This window comes from Microtus oregoni, unplaced genomic scaffold (assembly GCF_018167655.1).
Source record: "Microtus oregoni isolate MIOR12 unplaced genomic scaffold, Mior012 000021F_ref0000039, whole genome shotgun sequence".
Classification (NCBI taxonomy): domain Eukaryota; kingdom Metazoa; phylum Chordata; class Mammalia; order Rodentia; family Cricetidae; genus Microtus; species Microtus oregoni.
In genome coordinates this window covers 811,897-837,500 of record NW_024543080.1, presented here as the reverse complement: position 1 = coordinate 837,500, position 25,604 = coordinate 811,897, and the positions used below count along the sequence as shown (strand labels likewise).

Below are 25,604 nucleotides of genomic sequence, written 5' to 3'. Positions count from 1 at the left end.
TTTCCAGGAATTTTTTAACCTGAAGGTTGCCCTTGGCAAGCTACACTAACTTTTCTACCTATCCAAATTTGCACAAAGTAAATGTCAAATAGCAGTTAATATAAAAAGTATAGTACTTACTGCTATAATCACCATATCCATAGTAGTTGTTGTAACCAGTGTAGTCATATCCTCCATAACCACCGTAACCTTGGCTGTTATATCCATAGTTGCCATAGCCTTGATTCCAATAGTTACTATATCCCTGGTTCCAGTTTTGACTGGGGCCTGCAGCACATTAATAGGTTCACTAAAGTCAGATCAGCAAAGATCTTTACTTCAGGATAAGTAAAAGCAGAAAAGCTTAAGACAGAGTAAACTTAGGCTATAGCTTACCACCACCTCTTCCACGAGCTCTTCCTGCAAACCCTCCTCTAGATCCCCACTGCTGCTGTTGCTGATACTGTTCCTTCGACATGGCTACTTTTATTTCACACTAAAAAAAGAGAAAAAATAAAATTATTATATTGACTCAAGAAAATGACTGTAATCATCAGAACAGCTAATACTGTTTAAATTAAGCTGCATAACCTCGTCCGTCCTTCCACCCCAGTTTTCAGTTACTCGTTGTAACTCGGGAGGGGGCACCCTCGCTTCTGATGTGATTGATCAAAGACATGCTTGCTAAAAATCTACTACTTGTTCTGTTAGGTCCTAAAAATTTGGTAAAAGTTTATATAAAATACATTTTAATGCTGGTGGTGACACATGCCTTTAACCCCAGCAGATGGGAGGCAAAGGCAGGCAGATCTCTGAGTTCAAGGCCACCTTGGTCTACAGAGCCAGGGATCTGTGTATACAAAAACAGCCTCAAAAAAACCAAAATAAATAAATAATAAAAATACATTTAACAAACAAATTCCTGCTGCTCACCAATGAAAGCAAAGAGTTCACTGGTGACTTCAGCTAGTAGACTGTAAGTACAAGCAAGCAATTTGGATCCGACAGCCCAACATTGCACCACAAGTTTTCAGAGCCACTCACTCAATAACTGAACTTACTTTACTAAGACCAACATTGTGGTATTTCTTTTCCATTATCTTCTTCACTGGTTCCTCTTCCTTAAAGGTAATAAAACAGAACCCACGCCTCTTATTGGTCTTGTTGTCCATGGGGAGCTCTATGGATTCCACCTGATAGCAGGAATAAAAAAGAAGACTTAGTATTCTAGTTTGTGCTCTATTGTTACTAATAACAAATTTACACAGGAGGAGGAGGGGAGGAGGGTGGCAAATAAAACACATTTCACTCAAGCTTTATTCTGCTGTCTCCCCATTTTTCTAATCTTTCTACCTAACTCAAAGATCATAAATGCAGAGCCCCACAAGAACAAAATGAGACAATAGCCACCTTGAAAAAAACAAGAGGGAATCTGCATTTGAGAAAAAGATATGATGTAGTAACAGGACTACAAACTGGAGACACAGTGGCTGCAGCAGCTCCACTTTTGCTTGCTCCTATAATCGCATAAGAAAACCTATATACCCAGGCTTTTCATGTGTAATACTTAGGAGTATTAGGCATTCTATTTTTAAGCCCTAACACAAAAGCATGTATTCTTATTTGAATTGAGTAAGAGATGTCAGCATGTTGTCCTTGGAGACCAAGGCCACAAACATCTTGGCTTAGCTTTGATTATTAATTCATGAAAGGAACTGATAGTTCACTATTTCAGTACGTCTACAGCCTCACTAAATTGGCACTTATACATATTTAAATTGGTAAGTTACTACACTACTCTGTTGTTATTTCTTTACTATTCTTAAATGTTTCCTTTTTATATTTCAGGTAACTCAATCTTGACTTCCTCCTCATACTGCCTGTACTTTTCTTCCTTCTAAATGTTCTAAGTTAAGCATGCTGTACAACCCAGACACAATGGATCATTCCTGTAGTTTATGTGGGACAGAGGCAGGAAGGTGTCTTAAATTAAGGAGTTCAAAGAGAATAAGAAAGAAAAAGTTCCAAGGACTGCCTGGGTTTCCTAACAGACCCACCATCTAAGTGTCCAGTACATTACATATGCACATGCTCAACAACAAAAAAAAAAGTTCCCTAATCTTCTGATCTGCTCATTCAATTTCCTTATTACAAATTTTTGCAATTCTGAAAAACACAGTGGCCAAGTCCACTTAATGTACAATTACACATTAATTTTTGACATAAACACACATACCTCACCAAAACCACCAAAATACTCTCTTATTTTCTCTTCTGGTGTATCTGGAGAAAGGCCACCAACAAAAATTTTTTTGACGGGCTCTTTTGTTTTCATGGCTTTGGCCCTTTTAGGATCAATGACTTTCCCATTCAATTTATGTTCTTTCTGATCCATGACCTAAGAAAATTAAGTTTTTCACTTTAATATGTAAAACTTAAATGTACAGAAATAAACTACTTCAGCTAATACAGACTAGGGCCCAAGTATAAAAGTCACTAAGAATGATGGAGAGGAAGTATCACACCAGTTGAATTGATTACTAGGTAACCATCACCTTTAACTGATAAACAATGGTTGCTAATGACTTAAATTAAAAAGTTGATTGTTGTATAGATATCTGCCGGTGTGAGGGAACTACTCTATTCAGAGACTTGAGTGAGACAAATTGCTTGTCTAACAAAAATGTAAAACAGGCACTTTCTGCCAACTTGTCATACTTTATCTTTTTAATTAGACTTTTAAAATTCCCCACTACCTTCTTGAAAATGTCTGCTGGGACTGAACATACACCATGTGCTTATTACGCCTCAGTCCTTTTTAAAAATCACTTTTAATTTAGAAAGGCTGGCACATGGAAAGTATTCAGTAAATAATTCCCAAATCCTCCTCTCCCTTCAAACACAGGGTGTGTTAATGAACCTCCGCTGTCCCAGCATGTGGACAGCAGAGGACAGGAAATTCAAGTAATACAGCCTGGGTCCAGTCCAAGCAAGACACATGTAACCTTGTTTCAAACAAGGAAAGAATGTAAGAAACGTGTCTCATCTTTCTCATGAAAAGAACCCACAAGTAACATACAAGTTTACTCTATCAAATTCTCCATGTTTCATTAATCAGAACATATAACACACTACCTTATCTACACTCTCCGACTCTTTAAATAGCACAAAGCCAAAACCCCTTGATCGCCCTGTGATAGGATCTAACTTCAGAGTGCAGTCTACAACTTCACCAAATTTGGAAAAGTAGTCCTTCAGATCTTTCTTTGTAGTGTCCCAGCTAAGGCCTCCTATAAACATTTTCCTGTAAAGACAAAAAGCAGTATTAAAATGCTAAGAAAATTAAACCTTGCCCTGTATTTACTCACATCAATAACCCACCCTTTTCAAACTACATTTATTCAGTACAATAAAATATTATTCTTCCTACACAAAAACACATATCAAAAAACACTACTGTTTAAAGTTCCACTTAACATTGCCCCTTCTGATCAACCACAATACTAAGCAAGAAGCTAATTGCTGGTATTTACATACATATGCATATATACATAAACATATATATGCATGCATGCCAAATAAAAGTATTAGTTTTTTAAAGGTAAAATCCTGGCTTCTAGATCTTAACAAATCTTCATTAACCATGTCAACGGCTATGCTGCAATCTCCAGTGTGGCAGCCCCCAGCACACTGTCTATGCTGAGACTCCTTTTCTACTTTTTAATAGTTCTCCCATCTACAGAACTCTTAGAACATAAAATGGAAAAATGCTAAGCCCTCCAAACTGAACTAACCTTTTTCACTTCTGAGAGTCCTTAAAAAGAAACAAAGTAATCATGTAAACTGCATGGAGAAAGAATTACCCACTGAATCATATCTCACTAACTTAGATGATTTATTTACTTACAGTAAAACCTCAGCTAACAAGTTATGAAATGCTTAGGCCTATAAAATGGTAAATGGAAAACACCCAAGAAAAGGCCATATAGAGAACAAATTAAGTCTCAACATACAGTAAAATGCCAAAAAGCAGTTCTGGCAGCAGTTGAGATCCTTTCTACATCTGCTTGTTTTACCAATAAGTTAACAGCAGTAATTATAAAAGCACATCTGTACCTTTTACCCTTTAAGAGTCAAACTAAAAACATAAGTTGTCAAAATTAGCCCTATAAGGCTAAAATTTTCACTTCAGAGATAAAACCATGCTTGCTCAAGATGTTCTCACCTTCATAACTTGGGGGGGGGTCATGAAAAGGGATGGGGAAGATAAGGCACCAGCTCTCAGCTCTGCAAACAGTAAACATCTCCCCACTTTGACCTTTAACAGGCTGCCACTACAGCCCACTGGGCAGTAAGATGCTCATCAATCTCTTTATCTTCACCTCTAAGGCATCCAGTTAACTGAAATGTTATCATTCTTACCACAAGTTTGTTTGAATTAATGCTAATACCAAAGCTAACTTAGTACAAATAAACTTACTTCAGGTGACATTCAACTCTTTCCATTTAAAGTTAGGTTTTCAACCTGAACATATTACAGAACGGGCCCCAATTTTCAAGACTCTTTTAGGCCTAAAGTAAGACTTATAATCATTTAGTAATGTTATAATCAAATGAATATAACCAAAGTCCATTATGTACTTTTAAAGTCTGTTTATTGCCAATTCCATGGAAAATTTAAAACTTCTCAATACATGTTTCTTTCAACTCCTAATATATAACCCTTATTTAATAACCACTGCTATATACACAGTATTTTTTACCTACAGGACCAGAATACAACTTTCATAAGTGAAAATTCATTACCAACATACACCTTTCAAAGTGAGGCAGATGCTAGTTTTTAAAGACAAGGATATTAACTACAAAGCAATGGTCTCTTGCTTAGATACTATTAAGTTCTACAACAGAAACAAATTCAGCTAAATTTAACTACCTAGTAACCATTTCTGTTATTACAGAATTTCCACATAAATAACTGAATAATTTAGAATTATTTTGGTCTAACTAAACTGACATCCTAATAAAAGACGGTGTATAGGGTAAACCTGAAAACCAAGAAAAGTCTGTCTAGTCCATTACCCAACTACCAGGGACAGAATTTGTTTTTATTTCATGAAAGCAATGTATGGGGGAAAGTCCTCAATTTAAAATTGTTATATATACTTCCGAATAAAAATAACACAGAGGATTGCAGAGATGGCTCAGCAGTTAAGAGCTCTTCCAGAGGACCCGGGTTCAATTCCCAGCACACACTTGACAAGCTCAGAGCTATCTCTAGCTCCAGTTCCAGGAGATTCGACACCCTCACGTAGAATATAAACAGGCAAAACACAGCGCACGCTAAATAAACAAATCTTCAAAAAGAAATCACACACAGAATGAGGTGTCTACTATTTTCAAACCACATAACTGCTGTTTAGATAGGAAGTTAATTTTCTAAATATTAGATATGTATACCAAGTCACCAACTGACCCAATAGCCTAATGGAAGTGCACTCTTAATGAACAAAAACCTTCACACTCTTAATAGAGCTAAAACTGTTCACTGCAAACACATTCTATAAACAAACCTACTTTATCCAGAATATTAAATATTCTGGTCATCTTTTAACTTTTTATACATTACATAGTGTTACCTTTTTCTCCAAGTACTGTTTGTCCTCCCTAGTCCTGCAACTGTTTTCTATCTCCAACTATTTTAAATGAAATGTTTTAAGACTATTTGTGACGAGGTCTTACACTACAACTCAAGCTAACTTTAATTGATGCCAATTCTCCAGCCTCCAAATCTAGTGGAGCTCCCACAGTTGGCTCCAAGGAATGATAGTCTTCAACACAGCAGTCGTGATTTAACAGCCTATGGACCGACCATCTCTCTTAAACTACCGTAGTATGTTCATTTTATCTGAAGCAAGCTACTAATACATCAGGTGCATCTCACTTGCTTAGCTTTTAGAACACATTTTCTTTCGGTTTTGCCAGCAAGCAATTACTTGTTCTATAATGACTATTAATCTCCCTTTCAAGCTACAAGAGACCAGGTAACATGTTTCCAAATCTTCTGTGAAATTTAACATCTTTTGAACTAAAGCTTAAAATTAGTATTTTGGTAGTACAATAACCAGAAAAGCCAATACATTGCAACAAACATTGTATGCTACCTTTACTAGATGGGAGTATGAAGTCCACCCTATTTTTATTCTGTAGGCACAAGGTTTAACTATATAGTATGCAGCCTAGCGGGAGAATGTCTGCTAAACTTTATGGACAAATAGGCACCTATTATAAACTCTCTACAACACCAGCATGAACTTCCTCTTATTCTGAGATGGCTTGAGATTAACACTAATTTGGACTACTTTATACAGTCATTATCTTGTTTAAAGCACAATACTTATTGTCTGTCCAATAGGGATGGAGCCCGAAATCAAAGGTTTATTCTCAAATTGCTATTAACTCCTCAGACATAAACACCTTTTAGTAAGGGGACAGAACTTAATATCAAGAGAACTGTCAAAGTAACAACAAACTGTCTCCTAAAGCTATAATCTAAATTTAAAATGTGTTCCTTAGCTGTAAGTGAACCAACAATCCCAATTAAAGAATTTACCCTACAAAGGTCATCTGTCCCCTCCCTCTACTCCATTTTTTTTAGGTCTCATGTAATCCTACCTGATGGCAAACTTGTAGCAAATCTTCCTGCCTTAGCCCCCCCAGTGCTGAGTACTGGGATAATAGATGCACCACCATGCCTGACTGACAAAGTTTAATTTCTTAATTCCACTTATAAACAAAGTATTTCAATAGCCCAAAGAAAATACAGACTCAATAATGTGTTTTCACAGTTACTGATAAGAAAGTCAGTGTTGGGGCTGGAGAGATGGCTCAGTGGTTAAGAGCACTGCCTGCTCTTCTAAAGGTCCTGAGTTCAATTCCCAGCAACCACATGGTGGCTCACAACCATCTGTAATGAGATTTGGTGCCCTCTTCTGGCCTGCAGGAATACATGAGGCAGAATACTGTATACATAATAAATAAATAAGATTTAAAAAAAAAAATCAGTGTCAAGCATAGTTACAAAACTTAGTATTGATGACTAACTACCCAAATGCTGATTCTCAGCTCTGCAGGGTCACTCAGAAATTTAGACTCCTTTGTGGAACATCTTATTCCTTTTTAATGCAAGATTAGAGATAGGGGACCAACTGCCAGTTTTTATATGCTAGTTCTACCAACTATACAGCCCTAAAGGAGGTTAAAATGATAACGGTCACCTGCAGTCAGGAATAAAAATTGCCTTAATTTAGAGGAATGTACTTTAATTCAAGAATATTTTTAGAGGCAAAACACAATCTAAATAAAGTTTCTTGTTTTCATTTTCTTTTTTAATAATTTGTTTACTTTACTTTTATTTCCTTTGTATTGGTATTTTGCCTGCACGTATGCTCTGTGTGAGGTTGTCAAATCTTGGAGTTACAGACAGTTGTGAACCGCCATGTGGTCAATGGGAATTGAACCTGGGTCCTCTGAACCACTGAGTCAGCTCCCCAACTCATTTGCTTTCATTTTCAAGTGGAGAGGCTTTATAAATTCTAACATTAAAGGGGAAAACATCCAGGATAAAAGTTTTCCGTAAGATCATGTTTGTTCAATGCTCAAGCTCTAAAATACCCTATAGAAGACTGAAATACCCAGGTTAAGAAATTACGTCACTTTCCTTTAAGAAAAATTCTGAGCCAAGTGGTGGTGTTGCACATCTTTAATCTCAACACTCAGGGAGGCAGAGGCAGGCAGGTGTCAGAGTTTAAGGCCAGCCTAACCTACAGAGAGAGTTCCAGAACAGGCTCCAAAACTATACAGAGAAACCCTGCCTCAAAAAACAAAACAAAATGAAACAAAAAATCCAGAAAGTGTTAATGTCTCTGTGTTCTGTGCATGTGACTGCAGGTGCACCGGAAGCTGGAGTTACAAGGAGCCATGAACACCTGACTTGGTTGGATCCTCTGGTAGAATAAACCTCTATAAATGTAGCTTCTAAAGTCCTCTCAGTAACTCTACCTACATATATGCCAGTGTTTTTTTTTAAGTAATTAAAAGCATAAGAAGCAATACCTAGCAAGCAGTGATGGCTGATAGAAAATGCCTTAATAATTCTAATTACGAAGAACTATAATCCTAGCATTTAAGAAACTGAGGCAGAAGGATCAATAAACTGAGCTATTTGACTGTCTTAAAAAACAAAAGCCACTAGAAAAACTCTCACCAGGTACTGAGAGATGGCTCAGAGGTTAAGAGCACTGACTGTTCTTCCAGAGGTCCTGAGTTCAATTCCCAGCAACTACATGGTGGCTCACAACCATCTATGATGAGATCTGGTGCCCTCTTCTGGCCTGCAGGGATATATGCAGGCAGATGCTGTATACATAGTTAATAAATAAATCTTTAAAAAAAAAAAAGAAAAAGAAAAACTCTCACCCTCTTAGTATACAAAGCTAATTTTCCCCAGACCATGGAGATCACTAGTTTAATACTGCAAACTCAATAATATCTTATTTAAAGATGCTTTCCCTATTAAGTCTTTTGCTCCCACCACTTTTGAGCTAAAGCAATGTTTAACACCCCCCCCCACAACTCATACCAGGTGTAAGCCTGATCAACTGTAACAGCGCATTCACTGGCACCCTTTATAGTGGTGTTATTCAAGCACACTTATTTACATAATTCTCCTGGTTATCTACCATTAAAGCTCAACTTTTAAAGCACTACGATGATAAACTCTACAAATCTCAGCAGCATGTATTAAAGAGCATTTTCTTTAGAAATTATGGATTTATTTTAAATGTAATCACTGGTTACTTTTTAACACTGGGGAACCACCACTTGGTAGGGAGTGACTTTACAATCTATATTAAAGATCATTTTCTTTAGAAATTATGGATTTATTTTAAGTGTAATCACTGGTTACTTTTTAGCACTGGGGAACCACCACTTGGTAGGGAGTGACTTTACAATCTATATAAACTACCCTTGGAAACACCCTGACAAACCTTTAACAGTAACAAGACATATCTGATGTGGTTTACAGCACTTGAAAAATACTTTGAAACTATTTAAAACTGCATTAAAGTTAGCTAGTGAAGAAAACTATTTAATCAGTAAAACCTACATCTCAACATTATCTGCCCATTATTAAACAGGTAATTCCTCCATAAGATTTTTATATTATGGTATTTTAAAGTCAAGTGTGAAAAAGTATCCTAGTATTCAAGACTGACACATACATAGTAAGAGCAAACATTTCAAAGAATGATTTTAAATTATTTTATATTAAATCTCATTACTCCACAAGGAACCCACATCAACTACCATAAGAAAGATAACTAGAGGGGCTGGAGAGATGGCTCATTGGTTAAGAGCATTGCCTGCTCTTCCAAAGGTCCTGAGTTCAATTCCCAGCAACCACATGGTGGCTCACAACCATCTGTAATGGGGTCTGGTGCCCTCTTCTGGCCTGCAGGCATACACAGACAGAATATTGTATACATAATAAATAAATAAATATTTTTTAAAAAAAGAAAACCTCTTCCTAGCGCTCAGATGGCAGAGAGAAAGGTGGATCTACAAGAGTTCAAGGCCAGCTGGTCTATATGTGAGTTCCATGCCAGCAAGGGCTACATTGTAAGATCCTGTGTCAAAAAGAAAAAGAAAGGAAAACAGGCATAACATCTAAATTAAACAAGACAGCTTTTAAAAAGAAACCTTAAAAGCTTAACCCAGTATCTCTACCACACTGTTCAACACTGTAAATAAACTTCCAACCTTATAAAGTAAACTTCCACTTACCCACAAGTTACAGATTGGTGTTTCCTTAACATAGAGGTTAAGGTTTGAGTTAACTGAGGCCACTACCTATTCATAATCTTAGAAGTTTTCTACTAGGTATTAATTTAGATAACACTAATAAAGCAGAAATGGATGTTTACTTTTTTAACCCAAGATTAAAGGTAAGTTTTCTGACATCAAGCCAAATCACCAACCCCTACCATCTTTCAGAATCACATTACTTTTTAACGTAATGAAAATCTAAAGCTCATTTCAAAGACATTTGTTTACTGGTGGCTTGTTCAGTGTATCTGCTGACACTTTCCTCTGTCTCTTAAGACTACAGTGGAGACAGAAGGGGGGTTTCCTAACTCATTATTTACTCATTCATTCATCATTTATTTTGATGGCCAAAATAGATAAGTAAGTATTTCAGTACAGAACCCAATACTTAAAAGCTATCACTATGACTACTGGACAAATATGCCAATACAAAGTCTTCCCCCACCCTAAAATACTTAAGTACATAGCATGAACATACTATTTCACACTCCAGAAACTAAAATATGCTTACCTTTACTCCACAGGAGTAAATCACTGGCAGTAGCAACTATTAGAGCAATGGATAAATACACACAAGACATGAAAGTAGGCTGCGTAGTCAGTCTTCCTATGGTGAGCATTGTTTCCAGCAAATAGATCAGAAAACCAAGTAAAAACGTGTTCCATTACCTGAGACCACACTGTTGTTAAGTAACAGAAACAAATCCCAGGCCTCCTGCGTCAGTTTGGTGTCCCATCTACTATAACCCCAAAGCACAGCTACATCAAATCAAACAACTAACCAGTTCTGCATCACTCCATTTGTTAACATGCACATTCGAAGCATACAGCCCTAAGTGAAATGGGAGAGTCATTCTGTTTGTTTTCTTATGTTCTCAGGCATGGCTTCTAACATCACCTAAAGCTAAAGATCATCAGTTATCTTTCCTGGTGGCCTTAAGTCACAGCAAAATGGACTGTGAGGGACATACATACACAATCTAACAATCTAACTATAGAGGTACATATGAGATGTCTTCTATACCTCAGACTACCCAGGCTAAATTACTGAGACTACATATGCATGTATACAAGGTGTCACTTCAGCTCAAGAACTTGTCCAAATTTAAGACACCGCCTCAAAAACAAGCATTTGCCAAATAGCACTCCATGCCTATTATCTCAGATCCTAGGAGGCTGAGTGTGAGGAGTCTGGTGATTTTTAGACCAGCCTGGGCTAAAAAGTGAGATCCTGTCTTGAAAAACAACGGACTGAAACTGTAACTGACAATGCAGTCTAACCCCAGGCCTGTATATTCCGTGTCTCCTAACAGACGACGAATGAGCCTACTACTCCTAGATGGGAGCATGGCTCAGGAACGGAACATTCGCCCACACAGTTCCATCTCCATTATGGACGAGGAAAACACTGAATGTTGCTCCCCTAAATTTGGAGCTTCAGTTTCTACAATTTTACCCCTGCAAAGGTTCCAAAGCGAGTAAACACGGAGACACACCTACTTACACACCTACTTACAGTCCAGGCCTGTAAATCCAATCTTACTAAATCAAAAGGCCAGTAAATCTGGCATGAGACGAATCTAAAAATACTGGTTTTTCAAACAATGTTCAAACTGTCCCAGAAACACTGGGGTTTCTAACATATCCTCCAACATTCCAAACAAAAACACGTGGGAGTCCCTTCTCAAAAAGGAGAGAACTAAGGACCTCTAAGAAGAATCCCACTCAAGCTCTCACACTAATGGTAACAACACCGTGACACGTCTATACTGACAACTCAGTCAAACTGTTCTATTTCTCACTCAACCCCACCTCCAATGTATCTAATCTGGTAACATTGTCTATAGTATTCCAGGTTCCCAACAGTCTTTACATTTTGAAAACTGTCCCCATAGCTTACAACATGGCATGCACATGCACATTTCCCCAGACACCACCTACCCCAAGAACTGAGACACTGCAGAGTGATTTTACACACCGCATTTATATATATATAAAGTTGTAGATATTAAAGTGGCTAACAAGATAGCTCAAAAGGTAAAGGTACTTGCTGCTGTGTCTGAGACCAGAGTTCAATCCTCAGGACCCACATTATAAAATGAGGACAGACTCTCACCAGTTTCCTTTGATTTCCACATAAGCACTGGTACACAAACAAATCTAACATCAAAAACAATCTTAAAGGTGAACTCAGCCATTTTACTATGGTAATAAACCACTGTTGCCAAATCCCTGTGAAATAAGGAGACTCTTCTAAAAATAACTATTCATTTTCACATGCAAAGGAATTAACCACATCAAATAATGAATTCATCTTTAAAAATATTTTAGGAGGAAAAGCAGGAACAGTGAATGGCACCTACCTACAGCCCCTACCACAGATGGAGACATGAATACTAGGTTAAGGCCAGTCTAGGCACATAGACCATGTCTCAAAAATAGTATTTCAGGACAAAATCTCATTTTAACAGGAACTGCACACAGCAGTGTTTAAGAAATGAACTTTACATGATTTTTAGCCTACTAACCAGTCTCATCTTCACTATAGAAACTATTATTTAAATAACTATATACACTGGTGAGGAAGACAGAGAAACACAGGATATATACACGGGCACCAAAAATGTAATGTTTAAGCATCTTGATTGTTTTGTTCAGAAAGTTTAGCATCTGCAACAAAATGGAGTTGGATAAATGTACAATTATCAAGTCAACTTAGAGAAAGGAGGGATGGGTGAAGAGGATAGAAGGAGAACCTGGCCACATAGGGGCAACACACCTCTAGTCCAAGAAAGAGACTTGCGAAGTGAAGAAACAAGCCTCCTAAGCCTGGGCAACATAGTGAGACTGTCTCCAGAAAAAGGGTTGGAGGGTAAGAATGCCTTCCAAGTGTTTCTGAAAAACCTACCACCTCAAAGTCTGCCAGTGGAGAACTGGCCATCACATGAAATGCTCTGTAACACTGACAAAAGTTACCCAACTTTCTCCAAATGACCACAGAAAGCTCTACACATATTTGCTACTGAACAAAGGAGCAAAGATAATTCTTTTAACAGTGAAAACAATGACCTTCAAATCTAAAGATCAATACAACTTACTACACACAATTAACAATTACATAAGGTTCAAAGAGAAGACGAATGTAGTTAAATTTTAATTTGACATTATTACCTAGTTAACTAACTACACCCAGCAGGCACCAAAATATAAGGTTCATCCAAACATCATTATTTACTATGTCTCATTCAGACCCCACCCAGTCTTTCGCACGTTAGTCTACTTTACCTCCAACTTAAAACTGGCAGTTATGAGTAGATGAGAATAGTTAAAAAATAAACCCCATATAAAATTTAGTATTTCCAAAATAATAGACATGGTCTATAAAGACAGACATAAGGCGGTGTACTGGCTTTTTAACCTCCAATGGTGAGAGACACAGCCCAAGAAAATTAAAATATGAGCCTGAGGGCAGAGACTGACATTTTAGGAGGGAGAAGTGGGATAAAAAGAATACTCAACCTACCAGCCTCCAAAGGGAAGTCATGCAAATGTGAACACATGTCAACCAACTGTAATTAACATTCCAGCCAAATCACACTGAAAATAAAAGATCTGGTAAGAGCTGTAGTGGGAAAGCCACATTTAGCCCACCTATGTATAATACAATCAATGCTTAAAGTGTTTATATTGCTGGTGAAGATATAGGACTTTGCATAAAGCACAGTAATATACTTAAGGAACTGTCTATTTGACAGACTACTTCAGTATAACATGCAAGACATTTCAACACACAATATTTTTAATCAAGTAAACTTTATATTTAGCTTTAAGCTTAGAATTTAAACAAAAACTATTTCAACCTAATAAAAACTAAATGAAGTACAGTAACTTTTCTGCTTGCCCATATTTAAAAGAAAAATTACTAATTACATTTAGTTTAGGTTGGTCAAATTGTCATATCATGCATTACCACAAACCATATACCACGCAATGGCATCAATTTTGCCCACAGATTACTTAGGATATCTAGAAAGTCTTTATAGCCCAGGCACAAGACTCATCCTAGTGTATTAATGTCTAAAAAATCTCCTGGGGCTAAATGGGCAACTAAATTATAGAGCCTCTGCATGTTATGACTACTGAAATCTTTATAAGACAGAAATAAAATTTAAAAGTTTTACCATTCTTCCCGCTGTGCCGTCGCTGCTTCAGTGTGTCGTGGGGAGGAGTTTGAATGGCTAGGGAATTAACAACCGGTACAGCAACCAATCAAAATTCTAGTTTTAGTTTTTGACATTGTTAGGGTTAAAAACTAATTCATTTATAAGTCAGTTCAACAAGAAATAACTACATAGACAGCTAGCTACTTTGTAACTTTCAAAACTCAGGGGTAATAGAAAGCCTGCCCCAGTTACACAATTAACCATTTTGGTGCCTCTGTCCAAAGAACAGAATTCAGAAAGCAAAACCCAAAATGTTAAAAACTTAATTCTTCAAATAATTAACAGTTATTCCTTTTCTAAAACTAAGCCACATTACTATTCAAGATTAGTTCTGTTTAAACTCACTTCCCCTCCCACCAATTCCCCACTAAAGCCAGTACAACCAGTAGCTGACTGAAGAGTGTCAGTCTTGACTGAGATTTTTAAAAACTATATTACAAGTACTTCTCTGATGCCCCAACACCCCTACAAATCTGAAACTTTTAACCACTAAAGGAAATCATGTTTGCTAATACCAGGCTTAAATGACTTATTTTTACTTCCCACCGAAACTTTTTCTTTATATAGTGTAAAAAAATTGCATACGCACAGCCCCATTATTAAAAAAAGTATCGAAACGGTAACTCAAGATCAGCAATCTGTAATGGGAACATGAAAATCTAAGGACCCGGATCCATCCCACCTTCCTAACCTCCTGTGTTTTAACATATTAAAAGCAGCTTTTGGTGGCAAGACAAAAGTTACTTCAATTAGAGGAAGCAGATTAGCACTGAAAAAAATCCTGAAAAATTAACCCATTGAACAACACAGAATTTATTGTATTTTAAAGGGCGAGTGGGCTTCTTTCAACAATAGTAAGAGGGCGAGACTGAGAAGAAACCAAAACAGGCTCCTGGGCACTGAAAAGGCGGGAGAGAAAATTTTAAGTTGCACAGAGTAAGTAAGGAAAGACTACAATCTGTACAAATAGGCAACCCTGAAGGCGCGAAAAGGGTGCACAGCAGAGTAACTTGGCAGAATGGGGGAAGGGCAACCGCAGGCAGGAGGTAGAAGAGCCCCAGTCAAGTGCAGGCCCCATCGACCACAAGGACTTAAATGGAGCCCGAGGAGCCAGACCAACGCGCCATCAGGAAGGAGACCGGGGGCATCAGCAGGCCCAGTCTGTCTACAGCACAAATGCAGGGCCTGGTGTGAGCGTGCCGTGGGGTCGGCGTACAGTGGACAGAACGAACGCGTCCTAAGGCGAAACTTATTTAAAATGCTAAAAACCACTGGCCTGAAGCCGACGCGGGAGAGAGGTGGACAGCCTACACCTTCCTGAAAGCAAGAGCGGATAAATAATCGCGCCGTCTCGGGGTGGTGGTGAAGCACCCACCCAACCTCAGAAAGCCTAGTAAAAAGCATTCTGTGCGTTTGCATTTGTAAGCCTAAGAGGTTAGAAATCCGGGAGAGATGGCGGGGGGTGGAGGGGTAGCTCCGTCAGGCGGGAAAAAATCCTGGCGGCTAAGACGGTGGGAGGAGACCCACGGCGAGGGAGGAAAGAGGGCGGGCCGCGGAGTAGCATGGTGACGGCTAAAGGTGGAAACGTGTGTGATGGGGGAGGGGGCGAGCAGGCAGGGAAGGAGGAAATGCAGGCCCCGGGGAGCCGCAGGTACAAGAGGGGCGACCGGGCGAGCAGGCCGTGGCACTCGGGCCTGCGGGCGGGCGCGGGAGCGAGGCCTAATGGCGGGGAGGGGGAGGGGGCCTGGCGAGCGGCTGCCCGGGGCCGCCCCTTACTCACCCTTCATCCTCCTCGTTCTTACTGGCGTCGATCTTCGCCCCCTCGGCCTCGGCGCTGCCTCCCTCGGTGCCTCCGGCCGCGGAGCCGCCGCCGCTCCCGCTTCCCGCCGCCGCTGCCCCCGGCGCCGCCGCCGCCGCCGCCACCATGGCTCCCTCCTGCTCGCCCGCCGAGCCGCCTACCGCCGCCGTGGCCGCCGCCGCCGCCCCGTCCCCTCCGAACTGCTCCTCCGACATAGCGCTGCTGCCGCCGCCGCCGAGACGACACCCACCGCCGCCGCCGCGAACCGAAACTAGCAGCAAAGTGATCCCCGCCGCCGCCGCGCGTCCGCTCTACCTCGCGAGGCACACAAGACAAGGCGCGCGCGTGGCTGCAAGGGCTCCGGCGCCTCGTCCCCGGCCTGCCCCCCTCGCCTCCCGCTCTCGCGCGGCGCGCACTCGCACTCTTCCCCCGCCGGCCGCGCTGGAAAACGATGAAGGCGCAGCGGCGGCCACTCTCGCCTCCTCCTCGCTTTAATGGCGCCGCCGCGGACCACCTAAAATGGCCGACGGAAGAACGGCGCGTCCCGGTCACGTGACGCCGGAGCGCGCCCTTCGCGCCTCCTCCGCCCCTTCCACCGCGAGTCCCCACCCACCCGCCGCCCCCTCCCCTCGCGGGCCCGCCCCTCTCGTTCCCTTTCCCTGCTCGCTCTCACGCTCCTCCGGCGCGCCGCGCGGGCCTTTAAAGGGAACCGGAAGTGGCGCGCCGGAGAGGGGCGCACGGCTACCATCGAGAACAAGGAGCGCTGGTTCGAGGCCGCGGCTAGAGAGACCCCCGCGTCCCTTGGCCCCGCCCTTCCGCGGATTCCTGGAGTCCCTCGCTCCTCCTAGGCCGCGGCTGGCTCGGGACGGCCAGCCCGGAGGGGTGTGGTTTGGCCACGTCCCGGCGGTGGCTCAGGTCTCAGCGTCTGCGGCCCGGGTGGCCTGCGTGAGACGGTGGCCACGCGTGTGCCCTGCTCGCCGCGCTCCTCCGCCCGTCGTCCCCGCTTACTCCGGGTGACATTGAGGTTCCGCCGCGGCGCCGGCTGCTAGCTTAAGGCCGCTGGCGGCCGAAGCTGCTTTTTCTCAGAATTCCTTTCCAGCTCTTAACGCTTTACTTCCGTTACTAGAAGAGCCGAAAGCCGGCCACGATTCTTTGAAGTTCCTAGGGGTTGGGAAATGTGTTAAAGGCGACGCCGGGGTTCGTATTTTTTTAATGAGTTGCAGTCTTTGTATTAAGTAAGATATATAAATGTCATGAATCATCTTTACAAGATTTCTAAGTCTGCGGTGTTGCGGTGGCGATTTTATAAAAAGAAAAATGAAACACTGTTAGGCGTGTGGTTCAGGATTTAAAAATCATTCGTTAAGAAACCTCGTAGAATTCCTATTCAGGAGTTGGGCTTCACAGTTTCCTGCAAGACTCTTAGCAGAAAATGGGATTGCTATATACCTTTCTGACCTCAGCCACTTGACTGCCTACTAAGTGTCCAGACTGGGCTTCCCAAAACTCAGGAGGAAGAAGAAGGATGGATTGTTGAGGCCAACCTGGAATTATGCCTTTGCAAAACACATCAAAAACATTGAAGTAAATGCTTCCCATGGGGTACTTAATCAATTTAGAGTTACTATATATAATCAAAATATCCCAAAGAGGAAAACAAAAGGTTTATTACCATCAGAATTTATGCTACAAAATTATTCAAATAAAAGAGTCAAATTGGTGGAAATACCTTTAAAATACAATCTTATAAGACTTTAAAGCAGATTACAGAATGGCAGTGTCAAGACTGTTAAGAAGTAGAAGTGATTCCACGTTTGTCTCCTCTTTCCAAATATTAGCCAAATAGGCGGCTTTGTGCTCAGGTCAAATATTGCAGATTGGTGGCAAATGGGATGAACACAGAGAATTATTCCTCTGGATTCAAATGACAGGCCTACTTCTTACTGACTGTGGCAGTTTGAATGAGAACAGCCCCCATAGGTTCATATATTTGAATGCTTTGTGCCCAAGGGGTGGAACTGTTTGGGAAGGATGAGAAGGTATGAGTTTATTGGGGATGTGTCCTTGGGAGTTTGGAATTTCAAAAGGCCACTCTAGACCTGGTGTCTATTTCTACTTGCTGCCAGTGGATCAGGACATAAAGCTCTCAGCTTTTTTTTCCAGTGCCACGCCTGTCTACTTCCCACCTTGACAACCTTGGACTAATCCTCCAAAATTTTAACCAAGCACCTAATTAAATGCTTTTCTCTTCATGTTGCCTAGATCATGGTGTCTCCTCACAACAATAGAGCAGAAAGTCCGTTTTAATTCACAGGCAGCCCTGTAGTTTCTGGAATTTGAGTGATACTCAGAATTCCTCCTATTATGGTCCAGATGTCTGCCTCGCTTTGTGAATGCTAGGAACCGAAACCAGGTCCTCTGCAGGAGCAGCATATGCTCTTCAGTGCTGAGCCTTCCTTCCAGACCCAAAGCCAACTCTTACCCAAAGGGTTTGTGACCCACAGGTTGAGAACCACTGCCCAGAAGTAAGTGGGGGGGGGGGGACACCAAACACTAAGCTTAGGACATGTTGCCAAGGCAGAAGGGTTTGGCTGAGGTAGGAGTGTGCTTGCTGCTCAAGTGAACAGTGGAGGCCAGTGTGGCTGAAGAGAAGGGAGGAAAGAAGGTGCAGAGATTCATACCTCAGAGTGATTCAGGAATGAGGTCACCCAGAGCCTTGTAAGCGTTGCTTTTATTTTTAAAGTTATGAGAAAAGTGAAGGGTTTTGAACAGATGAAAGATTCCAACTTCCTTAAACTTTAAATAGGTCATTTTGGATGCTTTGTAGACAGTACACTGTGGGAAAGCATCAGGAAGGTGAATTAAAGGGTTGCTGTCATAAGTTGACTATTTTAGCCTCTTGGATGATTTGTTCTGTCAGGAAACAAATCTACAAAAACAATATTATTTACATGTGACTTAATTTTTCTAAATGCTATTTTCTGCACAGAGAAGCACATTTTAATGACATTGGTCATTAAAAATAAAACTTAAGGGTGGTGGTAGCACACACGTTTAATCCCAACACTCAGGAGGCAGAGGCAGGTGAATCTTTGAGTAAAAGGCTAGCCTGACCTATATAGTGAGTTCCAGGCCAGCCAGGGCTACATAGTGATACCTTGTTTAAACAGAAGAAGACTTGCAGGACTAAGGTGTGACTCGGTTGGTAGAGTGCTTGTCTAGCATGAATGAGGCCTGGGTTCGTTCCCAGCACTACATAAAACTGGAAGTGCTGGCACACAGTCTGCAATCCCAGCACTTGGAGGATGGAGGCAGGATTCTCAGAAGTTACACTGAATTCGAGACCCTACCTCAAATAAATGAAGAAATAAGTACTTGTACCCAGTGTTCAGAAGTGTGCTTGCTATCCTAGCGATTCTGGGGGCTGAGGCAAAAGGAGCATGTGACTTCATGAATTTGAAACCAATCATCAGAATTTATACAAACATCTTGTCTTCAAAAATAATAAAACTGAGCACAGTGTAGCTGCAAGACCTACATAAGACTGTCCCCATTATGTCCTGACAATGGAGATGGCACTTCATTAACCTCTCTCCCTTCCTGAAGAGCTATAGGCAGTTAACGGTTGCTAGGGGAAAGAGCACTATGTTCCTCAACGGTATAGTCACTGGTAAGTTGCTCTTGTTTGGATAAATAACCTTCCACCCATGCTCATGCAAGCAATTCTAATTAAATGCAGCACACACATACATTCACACATATATCTACACACACAGAGACATATACATTCACACACAGACACAAACATACATTCACATACATATACACACATAGACATAGTATGGTGCGGGAGAATTATCTGTATTCTGTCAATCATATTTTGAATAAACGCTGATAGGCCAGGCAGGAAGTATAGGTAGTTCAACCAGACAGGAAGTAGAGGCAGGGCGATGAGAACAGGAAAATTCTAAAAAGGAGGAAGCCCATTCCTCCCACTCCTGCCCAAACTCCAAAAAAAACAAGATGTAAGCTGCCCCGCTGAAAAAAGGTACCAAGCTGTGTGGCTAGCATAGATAAGAATAATGGGTTAATATAAACTATAAGAGCTAATAAGACTGAGCTAATGGGCCAGTTTTATAACTTACAGAGATCTCTGTGTGATTTTCTTTGGGACTTGCCGACTAGGGTACCGAGCGAGACAAAAACCCCAAGAAGCAAGCCCCCTCATGTTACAATAGTACACACAAACTTTATCTGTCTGTCTATCTATCTATCTATCTGCATACACACACACACAAAGGGCAAAGGAAAGAAGGAGGGGATATGTGTTTCACCAGGTGGTGGTGGTGCACACCTTTAATTTCAGCTATTGGGAGGCAGAGGCAGAAGATCTCTGTGAGTTCAAGGCCAGCCTGGTCTATCTATAAAGCAAGTTCTGGGACACCCAGGGCTACCCAGAAAAATCATGTCTTGAAAAAAAGAAAAAGTGAGGCAGAAAACAGACAGATCCCATCTTAACAGACTCAGACTTTATTGGATCTATGAGGGGCCACAACCTTTCCTCAGGATGAAGGCTGAACACACTTAGGGAGCTAAGGGACATACACGAGAGCTATCAGAAGTTACAGCTATTTTTAATAGGAGCAGGGTGATTTGTTTTCTCTACCCAGGAATATTGTTTTTGCAGGTGGAGCAGAAAGTTCAGGCTGGGGTTAAGTAATTATTCATGGCCCAAAGTTATCACACAATACAGCCTGACTCAATTCCTCATGGCCGCTGGCTATTACCCAACAAGTCCCAACTCTGGAAGGGTAAAAGGAAAAAGGGAAGGGGTCATAGTTTGGGAGTGGTTGCTTCCTGCTAGGCACTGTTGCAAAGGCAGAGGGGGCAAGTTGAGCAGGCTTCCAGGTTGGATATAATCTGGCAGCTTTCAGCCATGAAGAATTCTGTGGCCCTCTGAGTGGAGAAAGTTGTAGGCTTCACTGGAGGAACTCGGACAGGTAAAAGAGCAGGAGCCAAAGAGTAAAGTTAGTACAATCACAAAGACTGAGCCAACCAAGGGGGCAGTCCACGGTCCCCGAGCAGTCTAGGTATTCTTCCAGAAAATATTGTCTACACTTTTTCTGTTTTTCCTTCTAAAAATTGTTTTACATTTTCCCATAGTAGGGAGAACTGGTTTTCATATAAACAGCAATCTTCCTCTCGAAAGGCACAGATGCCTTGCATTTTGACAATCATTAATTCTGGTCATCTGTGGCATTGGAGGACCACTGTAGCCTGAGAATCTGTCTGGTTCTGTAGGGAGACTATGCTGTGTTGTTGTACCAGGGTCAGGTCTATCTGGTTGACCAGTTGGCTGTATTATACCTGCTGGATCCATATCATTGTTGCATCAGTGGTGGCTGCCCACTGCTAGGACACTTCCAGAAGTTTGGGGAGTAGAATAGAGCTTCTCTTTCTCCTACTATGATGGACATTGATAGATTACCTGACCCAGAAGACCAAGTCTGGAATGAGGAAGACTGTGGCACATTTCCCTCCAGGGAGGCAAGTCTAAGTGCCATCCTTACATGTAAAGCAACCATGTGGTGCTTGACTTGGAAGCCAAGTGGGTACAATTTGTTTATCTATAGTGGTTAGTGTTCTATTGCTGTGTTCTATCCCTGGCCCCCATAGGCTTGTAGCTATATCATAATGCAAAAACACATCCAGCCCAACTTCAAAAGTCCAAATAGGGTCCAGGTGTCGGTCTGGGACCTTTGAGGGAATAGGCAGGAACAAGAAAACTCTGTGGGTCCGGGCATGAGTCTGGGACCTCCAAGGGAGTAGATCAGAGCCAGAGACCTTTGCAGGAAACCCCAAGCCAGGGACCTTCACAGGAGCAGATCCAGACCAGGGACATTTACAGAAACAGGTCTGAGTCAGCAACCTAGACCAGAGCAGGCCTGAGAGAGTAAACTCCATGGGAGCAGAGTAAACCCCAGGAGCATTGAGCAACCTCCAGGAACATGGAGTGAACAATGGGGGAACTAGAACCATGGCACTGACTGTACCACTAGGAACAACCATCTGAGCCTTGGATCCTTTGGCACCTAGAAGATTAATCACCATAGTCACGGACAGCCCCAACCAATTAGAGGAAAAGATGAGTAGACAAGGTAAGGACAATGCAACACCACAAAGAGCAAAGTGACACCAGTAAAACCTAGAGACCCTACAACAGCAAGACTTGAACAACCAAATATAGATGAAGCAGAAGAAAATGGCCTAAAAAAATAACTTCAGGAGAAGGTTTGAGACTCTTAAAAAGGAAATGAGAAATTCCCTGAAAGAAATAGAGAAAAAGACAAACAAAAAATTAGAAGACATCAGTAAATCCCTTAAAACCAAGAAAAAGCAATCAAACATATGAAAGAAACTATTCAAGACTTGAAAACTGAAATAGAGACATTAATAAAAACATAAGCCGAGGGAATTACAAAAATGGAAATCATGAGAAAATGGTCAAGAAGCACAAATGCAAGCATAAACAGCAGAATACAAGAGATAGAAGAGAGAATCTCAAGCACTGAAGATACAGTAGAGGAAATAGACTCATCTGTAAAAAAAAAAAAAGAAATTAAATCTAACAAAAGCTTAATACAAAATATTCAGGAAATATGGGACACTGAAAAGACCAAACCTAAGAATAATAGGTACAGAAAAAGGAGAAGTTCAACTCAAAAGCACAGAAAATATGTTTAACAAAATAATAGAAGACAACTTTTCCAACCTAAAGAAAGATATGCCTATGAAGATACAAGAAGCACACAGAACACCAAATAGATGGAATCAAAAAAAAAGTCCCACATAATAATCAAAACACTAAACTTATGGAATGAAGAAAGAATATTAAGAGCTACAAAGGAAAAAGGCCAAGTGACATATAAAGGCAGACCTATCAGAATACATCTGACTTCTCATTGAAGACAATGAAAGCCAGAAGGTCATGGTCAAGCATTATGCAGATATTAAGAAACCACAGTGCCAGCCCAGACTACTATATCCAGCAAAACTTTCAATCATTATAGAAGGACAAAACAAGATATTCTATGACAGAACCAGATTTAACCAATACCTACCTACAAACCCAGCCATACAAAAAGTACTAGAATAAAAATTCCAACGCAAGGAAGTTGGCTACACCAACAAAAACGCAAACAATTGGTGATCTCACAGCAGCAAATCCCAAAAAAGGGAAAAATACACAAATTAACATCACCACCAACAAAAACTAAATTAACAGGAGATAGCAATCATTGGTCATTAATATCCCTTAATATAACTGGACTCAACTCACATATAAAAAGACACAGGTTAACAAATTGGATATGAAAACAGAATCCATCCTTCTGCTGCATACAAGAAACAAACCTCAACCTCAAAGACAGACATCGCCTTAGAGTAAAGGGTTGGGAAAACAATTTAAAGTCAAATGGACCTAAGAAGCAAGCTGGTGTAACTATCCTAGTATCTAACAAATGCCAAACTAACTTCAAACTAAAATCAATCAAAAGAAACAAAGAAGGACATTTCATATTGGTCACAGGAAAAATCCACCAAGAAGAAATCTCAATACTGAACATCTATGCCTCAAATACAAGGGCACCCTCATATGTAAGAGAAACACTACTAAAGCTTAAATCACACATTAAACACCACACACTAATAGTGGGAGACTTCAACACTCCACTCTCAGCACTGGACAGATCAGTCAGACAAAAAGTTAACAGAGAAATAAGAGAACTAACAGATGTTATGACTCAAATAGACTTATCAGACATTTATAGAATATTCCGTCCAAACAGAAAAGAATATACCTTCTTCTCAGCACCTCATGGAACCCTCTCAGAAACTGATCACACACTTAGTAACAAAACAAACCTTAACAGATACAAAAAAAAGTTGGAATAACCCCACACATCTTATCACATCAATATGGTTTAAAGCTAGAATTCAACAAATCCAGCAAGCTCACAAACATATGGAAATTAAATAATGCTCACCTGAATCATCAATGGGTCAAGGAAAAAATAAAGGGAGAAATTAAAGACTTCCTAAAATTCAATGAAAATGACCACACTACATATCCAAATTTATGGGAAACAATGAAAGCAATATTAAGAGGAAATGCCTACATAAAGAAACTGGAAAAATCCCACACTAGTGAATTAACAGAACATTTGAAAACTTTAGAAAAAAAAAGAAGCAAACTCACCCAAGAGAACTAGTCGGCAGGAAATAATCAAATTGAGAGCTGAAATAAAAAAAAAATAGGAAAGCTGTGCAGTGGTGGTGTACACCTTTAATCCCAGTACACAAGAGGCAGAGGCAGGTGGTTCTCTGTGAGTTTAAGGGCAGACAGGACTACACAAGCTAGTTCCAGGATGGGTTCCAAGGCTACAGAGAAATCTTGTCTCCAAAAACCAATATATATATATATATATATATATATATATATATATACACAAAAAAAAACAATACAAACAATACAAAGAGTGGGATCTTCAAGAAAATCAACAAAATAGACAAACCTTTATCCAAACTAACCAAAAGGCAGAGAGAGAATATCCAAATTAACATCAGAAATGAACAGGGGGAGATATCAACAGACACGGAAGAGAATCATCAGGTGCTATTTCAAAAACCTGTACTCCACAAAATTGGAAAACTTAAAAGAAATTGACAACTTTCTGGATATATTATCAAAATTAAATCAAAACCGGATAAGCAAATTAAACAGAACTATAACTGCTGAAGAAATAGAAACAGTCATCAAAAGTCTCCCAACCAAAAAAAAGAAGAAGAAGAAGAAGAAGAAGGAGGAGGAGGAGGAGGAGGAGGAGGAGGAGGAGGAGGAGGAGGAGGAAAGAAAGAAAGAAAGAAAGAAAGAAAGAAAGAAAGAGAGAAAGAGAAACCCAGGACCAGATGGTTTCAGCTTAGAATTCTACAAAATTTTCAGAGAAGAACTAATACCAATACTCCTCAAATTGTTTCACACAATAGAACAGAAAGAACATTGCCAAACTCTTTTTATATTTTTGGTTGTGAGCCTAGCCTTTAACGGCTGAGCCATCTCGCCAGCTCTGCCAAACTCTTTTTATGAGGCTTCAATTACCCTGATACCAAACCACATAAAGACATTACTAAGAAAGAGAATTACAGACCAATCTCACTCATGAACATTGATGCAAAAATACTGAATAAAATACTGAAAATTTGAATCCAAGAACACATCAGAACTGTCATCCACCATGATCGAGTCGGCTTCATTCCAGAGATGCAGGGATGGTTCAACATATAAAAATTGGTCAACGTAATCACTATATAAACAAACTGAAAAGTAAAAACTACACGATCATCTTATTAGATTCTGAAAAAGCTTTCAAACAAAATACAACATCCTTTCATGATAAAGGTCTTGGGGAGAGCAGGGATACAAGGAACATACCTAAACATAATAAAGGCAATATACAGCAAGCCAACAGCCAACATCAAACTAAATGGAGAGAAACTCACAGTGATCCCACTGAAATCAGGAACAAGACAAGACTGTCCACTCTCTCCATATCTATTCAACATAGTTCTTGAGGTCCTAGCTAGAGCAATAAGACAACTAAAGGAGATCAAGGGGATACAAATCAGAAAAGAAGAAGTCACTCTCACTATTTGCTGAT

At 40.5% G+C, this 25,604-nt stretch overlaps 1 protein-coding gene across 4 annotated transcripts in view; it reads right to left on the bottom strand.

Annotated features, from left to right (window-relative positions):
• Positions 1-16,399, bottom strand: part of Hnrnpd (heterogeneous nuclear ribonucleoprotein D) — an 18,828-nt gene extending 2,429 nt beyond the window's left edge. The window contains exons 1-7 of one of the 4 annotated variants that reach the window (XM_041671135.1): positions 15,871-16,399; positions 14,049-14,105; positions 3,115-3,283; positions 2,216-2,377; positions 1,041-1,172; positions 376-475; positions 121-267 (exon numbers count right to left, since the gene is read on the bottom strand). In XM_041671135.1, coding sequence (XP_041527069.1) covers positions 121-267; positions 376-475; positions 1,041-1,172; positions 2,216-2,377; positions 3,115-3,283; positions 14,049-14,105; positions 15,871-16,103 — 1,000 coding nt within the window. In that variant the 5' untranslated portion in view covers positions 16,104-16,399. The remainder of the gene's footprint in view (positions 1-120; positions 268-375; positions 476-1,040; positions 1,173-2,215; positions 2,378-3,114; positions 3,284-14,048; positions 14,106-15,870) is intronic. The other 3 variants (XM_041671137.1, XM_041671136.1, XM_041671138.1) reach the window with 3 other exon arrangements.
• Between the last annotated feature and the right edge of the window lie 9,205 nt (positions 16,400-25,604).